At 28.5% G+C, this 8,368-nt stretch overlaps 1 protein-coding gene across 1 annotated transcript in view; it reads left to right on the top strand.

Annotated features, from left to right (window-relative positions):
- Window positions 1–912: 912 nt before the first annotated feature.
- Window positions 913–8,368, top strand: part of LOC108549226 (fibrillin-3) — a 23,936-nt gene continuing 16,480 nt past the window's right edge. Inside the window, exons 1-4 of the mRNA XM_017902515.1 lie at window positions 913–1,171; window positions 3,929–4,234; window positions 5,502–5,750; window positions 7,368–7,515. Coding sequence (XP_017758004.1) covers window positions 1,090–1,171; window positions 3,929–4,234; window positions 5,502–5,750; window positions 7,368–7,515 — 785 coding nt within the window. The 5' untranslated portion in view covers window positions 913–1,089. The remainder of the gene's footprint in view (window positions 1,172–3,928; window positions 4,235–5,501; window positions 5,751–7,367; window positions 7,516–8,368) is intronic.

Genomic DNA, 8,368 nt, shown 5'->3' with positions numbered 1-8,368 from the left:
AAAGGCGTTCTGACGTGAACGAAGGGCAACACGAATCGTCGCCATGAGGGTGGTACGGAAATTTGCAAGATCAACAAAGCGTCTACTGTCCACGGGTCACAGGCAAAAAAAGGATCTTTGTGCTGACATCGAGCCGGGAACACATGCCGCGGAAGAAGTCACCAGTGCTATGATCAACACGCTCTTGAAACTCACGAAGGGGGATTTTCTTTTGAAAAAGAGACATATTACGCAGTAGTGATGGGACTAATGTTCTCGTATATGTTATTAACGTTGTTACGGTTATCGATCATAAGAGTTTAAAACACAAACTAATTTTTCAGTTAAGGTTAATGAAATTTCAAAAGAATTTCTGTTTTCTACGTAAACTGATTGTTACTTATTTATACTACTTCTATAAATTTCAATATCAGCAGAGCAATATTAAAATGATTTTAAATGAACTACGTATATCATTTTTTCGAACGCAGTTTCTCATGAAAACAGTTAAAGTGCCTATCTGCACTGTATTATTTGATATATGATTTACGTACAGATGTAAAGTTTATCGATGAAATAAATAAGTGATGAAACTATAAGCATGACTAGATACATTTTAGTACCAAGATTATTTGCCAGAAGCAAAATTACGTACACGATAATAAAGGTAAAAATATGAACAAGATGTGGAAAGTCTAAGGATTTTGTCGGGGTGAAGTTTTAGATAGAATCGGATCACTGCCATCACTGGCGATGAGATCGCTCTAATACCTATGCGCGCGCATACTAAAGCAAGATGGAGTATATGGGGGAAAAGGACGATCCATAAGATGGAGAAGGAGAATTCGAGAAATGAGATGCGCATAGAAAGGTGCAGAGGAGAAAACCATGCTACCGGCAAACTGAACGGTTTAATGCATGCTGAGCGCTTGGTCGGAGCGCATCAGGCTAACAAGAGGAACGATCTTTAGTGAGAGATTCCGATCTATACGCTTTTATATCGTTTAAATTGGCAAGAGTAAAGACAAATTTTCTTAAATATCGTGACGGAAAAATTGTGATACTTGTACGCGAAACTCGGTTTGTTTCACGGGAATTTTAAGAAAGAAGATGATACGATTAATCGATCTACGTGCGATTTTCTTCCTACTTCTGGCCATTCAGTTGGAGCAACTCTCCCCACGGAAGCGAGGTATCATTTATGTTAAAAATCCCATTTGATTTCTGAGGTTGTATTACATTGTTAGCCATAAAAAATAATCGAGTGACTCTTATCATTGAAAGAATATCGTCCTCATTCGTAGGGAGATGACAAACTGTGTACGCATTAGAGAAACCGTTTTCTTAGAATTGATAATTGATGTTGATGTGCGTAAAGTAATATTCTGTAGACTTTTAAGACGAGCAGTAAAAAAATGTTTATGGTAATGTTGAAAATAGTATTTAATTGCTCATGGCTAAAGTCAAAAAATCATATACAAGTAATTACTTTAGAGTAGTGTGTAGTTCAGAGTTTGAGGGTAAATAAATAACTAATATAGTTAAATAAATAATAAATAAATAATAATAATTAATTTAGTTAAAATGAATAACTAATATAGTTATTTATATCACTCTGAATCTATAACATATATGGAAAGTAATATGCTTTTAATAACTAAACATAATTGGTTTTTAAATTATCATTTTTTAATGAAAATATATATATATATTATTTACTTAATGTTGTGATATTTGGCATTATAACTATATACTTAATTATATATACACACATAGATATAAAGAATATAACGTGGTAATGTAATAAAATGAAATAATTTGTATTATGCAACATTCTATATATTTGGTTATTTTTTATGTTTATTTTTCATGTAAATTTATAAAAAAGGAATTACTATTTATTTTTTCATCTATTTATGAAAGTATATATATTTAAAGTGAGTTCTTGTTGTTATCTTTTACAATATAACTATTTTACTTATTTATGAGACTTCATAGTAGTATTTTTAAATATTTTATACTTTATTATATTGAACATCATTATAAAAAGGCATTTTCATTGGTAAAAATTTAATTTATTTTGAAATGATTCTATTTGGAATAAGTATAAGAGCCTCTAACATGTTTGGATGAATTTAAAAGACAAATGATTTGAAAATAGGAAATTATATATTTTAAATTGAATTCAAAATACCAAAAAAGTATTAAATAATATATAGTTTTATAGTTTTCCAATTAAATATCGAGGAAACATACGTATATGTAAATATATATGTATATATATGTGCTCGTTTCACTCTTATCACTAAACAAATTACGGATTTCCCATTAACTACTTAACATGTATAGTCTTCATTGATTTATAGTGAGTTCTACTTAAACATTGTAATAGAATTACCTTTACCAGTGTATCGCATGTTGATATATGCATCTTGAACAAAATATGGGAAAATATGAGTAAAAGATCATTTATTATTTAATAACTAATTAATAATAAATTAATAAACAATTAATGGCGTGATTGATAATAATTTGATAAAATAATTAATAAATATCATTTATTTGTCGAATATTAATTTAAAATATCGAAAAACCTTTTTATGCACAGGAATGCATAATATAAAATTATTACCACCTTTCATTAGTTATATTTTACAATGAAAATAGAATGTCGTGGGAAAAACCTTTAATGGCATTAGCTCCAACTTAGTAGTTCAGTTACTCGTTAATTTCGTATATTAGACCGAAAAAGCTTAATTCACGGGATTAAAGCGATTGAAGCCGTTTAAAAATACAATAGAATTAAATAGTATGAATCGAAGATTCTTTTGATACATTATATTACATTATATTCGTGTCATCACATTCTTTGTATCCTATGCAATCATTTAAAATTTAGAATTTTTTGGAATCTCTTGTATGACTGAATTACTTCTAAATTATTGCGAGTTGGTGATAGTTTAATGACTATTACATAAAAAAATAAATCTACCGAGAAAAACATTCTTAAATCACATGAAACGAAATACGAGTGAAAACGAAATAAAGATCGTTTAGAAACATTTATCTACAGCTGTTCTTATCGCAGCACTTGCAGCGACAGGAAGGATTTCATAAGGGACTTAAATTCTGTCGAGAGTTTGTGAAAATGACATGCAAATAAGAGATAACTTTGCGTCACATGTGTTTATCGTCAAAAATAATTATTTTTATGTCCTTGTTCTATTTCTTCCCATAGTAATTTTGACATCGACGCGCCATCTAATGATAAATTGAAAATGGTAAAGAAGAGAGGGAGTTATTGAAAATTAAACGAACAACTTAGTTTACATGGAAGTCTTGCTTTATTCCAGAAATAACAGGTGTTTTATAAAATCACAGACAAGCAAACAGTATTTTTATGAATACTAAAATTAATTTGTATTAAAATACAACGAAGGTACTCTAATCATCTGTTTTATTAAAGCAGTGAAATTTAAACATATTAAGATATCAAAGCATTTATTCCTTTAATTGTTACCAATCGCCAATTTCATAACGATCGATAACGTAGATACTGGCAAAATATGCTTTACATACCCAAGAAACATGAAAGAATAGGTTATAGTATTTAGCTGCTAAAAAAAGAATAATTTGGAAGGTTACGAAACTTATGACAAAAAGGTTAAATAAAAAATAATAATGCTTACTCTACTAAGAATCATTGCTCAAATTTAGAATTAAAGCACAATTTATGAAAGGTTTCGATCCCTCTGTTCGTTATATAAAAATAATATTGAATAGTACAAAAAGTTGTTATCGATCGCTAATTATACAACGATCGATAATGTAGATATTGACGAATTACACTTTGCAATCCAAAGAAATTAGAGAAAGTTATTTATGAGATAATGAAAATTATCAAATAAAGTTGTCATTAGGTATACTTTGTTTATATTTTCTTACACAGGAGTGCTGTTCAGTGAAGCTAGAATGGAAGCACAATTTGAAAAATGTTGCGGACTTGGAGCCTCGTGGGCAATGGAAGGGCTCAGGTGTGAGAAGTTCACAGGGCCGGTGTCTGGAGTGCCGACAGTCGAACAAGGTCTTTGCTTAGAAGCTGTGGACATCTGCTGCGTGAGAGCGTATCATGAACAACAGTGCAAGAAAGGGAAGTTAGATGCGCATGCTGGTTTGGCGTGTGTTTCCGATACCAAACGTAGACGTTCTGGACCGGGTGACTATCACCGTGATTGTTGCGAAGCATGTAAATTAGGTAATTTATATTACTCTATAATATTTTATGTTTAATCGTTTCTCTCCTGTTTCTTTCTATAGGTAAACAAATAACATAAAATAAACTTAAAGAAACAGTATCTTTTAGCTACAATTTCTTTCTTTTATGTTTAATGTATTCATTTTTTTTCATTAATCACTCTTTAGTCTTTTCATAAAGACGTTAATAATTTCATTTAACATTGAAATTTTCAGATATGACGTGAAACACGAAAGTCTGTATCAAAAGTATGTTATACTAAGTTCTAATATACAATATTATTATTTAATATGCATCAAACTGCAATACATAGATACAAAATCGTAAATTTCGTTTGAAAACTTAACGGATAAGACTTGCATTTCATAAGTTTCTAATAATTTATAAAATTTGTCACACTGCTTTTTTTATAACATTTCAATTCACAATAATAAAAATAAAAATTAAAAAAAAATAATAATAATCTTTTATAAAGATTCTTCATACAGAACCTGCAATTACTAAATTTATCAGCATACATACACTCAACATACAAAAAGTAGTCATACTAAGTATTCCATCAATAGTAAGAAAATTTCTATAATAGGGAAGCCAGCATAAACCTGGTACAACCCGTCTATATTGAGCATAAACCAGAGAAATTCTGAGGACCTACAAGGATGGTAACCCACAAATAATAATAGTAATAATAATAATAACAATACGAATTTTATCAATTTTTAGACTGATTTCTATTTAAAATTATTTTCTAAGAACAACATATTATACAAGCGCTTTCACAAATTTCAAATCGTGTTCGTAAAATACGTGTTATGGGATTACTGTATTCATGAAACAGTTATTAATTATATATGCGGTCAGTTTATATACTTATTACCGTTTTTGCATACAAAAAGATATGAGCTCGAGAAAAATTTTATAATTTTGAACAACACTTTTATATTTTAGTAACTAGGATTAAAAACAGTTTCTTTTCCTTGTACGATATATAGTATTTTTTTGCACGTTATCTTATGATTTTTTATATAAAATACTTTATAACGATTTTATTATTACTTTTATTATTTTTACTGCTGATCGAAGCTTTCATTATTTATCTTCTTGTTTTTATTATTAGTTAAAAGTTTCACTATTGATTTTATTATTATTTCATGTAATGTCCCCACAGGATTATTCATTCTGTTAAGGATTTCATTCTGAGTTTTTATAGTGAAAGAACTTCTCTTGCATTATTAATTATTCCAATAATTTATATATTTCATTAAAGGTATTTTGACTGGGTCTATGGGACAAGGATGCGCTTTTAAGAAATTTACCTTTGGCAATCCTTGGGATCCAGCGTTTTTGGAATGTTGTTACGAGGCGTCACCGAGTACAACCACAACTTTGACTACAGATCTTACAAATGCAACGTCAGCTGAGACTACTGATACTGAATCAACTTCATCCTCGTCATCTTCAAGTTCGACGTCATCGTCAGATTCAACATCCTTTTCTCCATCTATACCTACACCTCGTAAGTAATACATTCAAGTTTGTATTAAAGTAATTATGTTTATATTAATCAATTTTATTTATTATAAATTATTATGATATATTTATTAATAAATTAATGCTATTAAACATTAATATTTTTATGTGCAATTTAGGAGACAAAGAATGAATTTTAAAAGTATAAAATGTAATTGTTTGTAATTGGTCATATGTCTGTTTAGTTGGTCTATCATGAAAACATTAAACTGATTAGAAAATACTGTCAGATGTTTCTATTGCAAAATATCTTATTATTCTTCATTAGTTATTTGCTTAAGAAATAAATTTGTATTACACTACCTTGCAAATTCTTTATATGGATTACTAGGAGAGATCTATATTTGTTTCTGCTATTATTTACAATAAAGAATTTCACAAATAGTGATAACACTTAAACAATGAGATACGTGGGACTATTTTTGGAGCAAAGTAATTTGTACTATTGCTAATACAGATACAAACACCAATTTTTTTTTTCTAAAACAGTAGAAGTGACTGAAATTATGAATGATATATGAAGAAAAACTGATTGGAACTGATATTTTTAAGAGACCGAAGTAAAGTCCAAGAAAAAAAAATTTTTTTAAATACACAAAAGCTGCGAAATCTAGAGGAACAACAATCCACCTTATAAATGTGTGTTAATAAGCAAAACGTAATTATCCTATTTTTATAAAGCTAATAAGGGAAGTTGTGATTAAAAGTTTGCGTGAAGTTCCTGAATATAAAATTATCTTAGAAGGCATTATTGTATAAAGGTAATTTAATCAATTTCAAGTAGGCAACATTTCGGAGATAATTGAGATAGAAAAGTATAAAATTAGCGGGTAAGGTAAGCGAAGAGTACACTTTTATGTTAATAAATATACATTTACTTAAAACCATGACAACGATACACTTTAACTTTAATTTTAGAATAAATTTCTCACAACTCTCTCATGACTCTATAATCACACTCAAGACCCCTGTCTGACCCTCAATTAACACACAGGAACATTTGCACGATCATAAATCTTTGCATAAGCACATTCTTCCCTTTTTCTCTATATTTCTATTTCTTCCACCCTTTACAGATATCTCTAAAAAAATATACAGGAATATTAAAGACTTGCCTAATCCTCAGTTGATACGTAGACACTTTTCCACAATCATGAATTCTTATATAAGTATGTATATTCCCTTTTTCCTAATTTTTCTATTTTTTTTCATTTGCAGACATATCTGAAAGACATACAATCGTATCCACTAAGAATCTCGAGTGCAAGCTTCGTTTATGTCTTAATCTCAAGCACCTGTTCCAAACTCTCTTTCTTCACACTAGTCTAAGCTTTCTTCATTCGTTTGAGCAACATCTGTCGTTCTACCAAACACTTTCTAAACGCTCGAATTAAGTTTTACGATTCTCATAAAAGTATTTTTTTTTTTAAGGTGTGACTTGACAAGGTATTTCCAAGCTAGATATTTGCTCGACAAAAGATAATTACAGGAAATCATAGATAAATAAGAAATAAGCAACAAAAGTTATAATTAGAAAGTCTGACATTACTTTTCAATTTATTTAGTGCAATAAAGGTAATAATGTATAAATATTAATTTACAGCATTAGATGACATCTGTCAGCTTATGAAGGGATTATTGTGCTCTGACATTTGTATTCCTACACCAGGATCTTATTACTGCAAATGTCGTAAAGGTTTTACCTTATTAGAAGATGGAAAAACTTGTAGACAAGATCTACCGACTGACAGGTATAAAAGTTTTATAAAATATTTGTATAACATATTTTGGCATCCAAACTTTGGCTGTACATTCGTACGAATACTTATTGTTGAAGTTAATCGTTATTTATTTCATTTATGTGTGAATTCAAATAGTATTAAAAGAACTAATTAAATTTGTTTTATGGTAGATCTTTATCGTTTCTAATTGAAATAGCAATTGTGTAGGTATTTTTACGTTATGTTATATGATTGAATAAAAATTCGTTAAACATGTAGGTACAAGCTTACTTCTAAAAAAATTGACGAAATAGTATGATTGTTCATGATGATTGATCATTGAAATGATATGAATCCTTCCGATTTTTCTCTTACATCAGTACTAAAAATGTATTATAATGTTAAAATGCACAATTTTTAATTATTATTTTTTATTATGACTTTATTGTATTATTTCTAATACAGTTTTATTGTTATTGTATTTTGTTCTGGCTCGAGACATTAACAATTAATAAAAATATATGTACTTATCTAACTTAAAATTATATATTTTAACAATGAAAGGATATTTATTTTGTAAATATGGTTTATATTTCTTTAAGGAATTATTACTTCTAGTAGATCTATTATATTTTTTCATACTATTTCTAATCACTACTACTTAGCGTTCTTTTACGTTATGCAGTTTATATTTATTTCAGTGAATATTTTTAATATAAATTTTTTGATGTCCAACTTTTATCTAAAACATTTCTTGGTATCATGAATAGTTTCTAACTCACGAGTATAGAAGAAAATCTTTTTAAAAAATTTATTCCTATACTGTTGTTAAATATTGACAATTATGACCAAGGCTAAAGATATTTTATTAAAATAAATATTA

This window comes from Eufriesea mexicana, unplaced genomic scaffold (genome assembly GCF_001483705.2).
Source record: "Eufriesea mexicana isolate 0111107269 unplaced genomic scaffold, ASM148370v2 scaffold1849, whole genome shotgun sequence".
NCBI classification, from domain to species: Eukaryota; Metazoa; Arthropoda; class Insecta; order Hymenoptera; family Apidae; genus Eufriesea; species Eufriesea mexicana.
The sequence above is the reverse complement of the archived record's forward strand: the minus strand, read 5'-3'. Positions and strand labels throughout refer to the sequence as shown.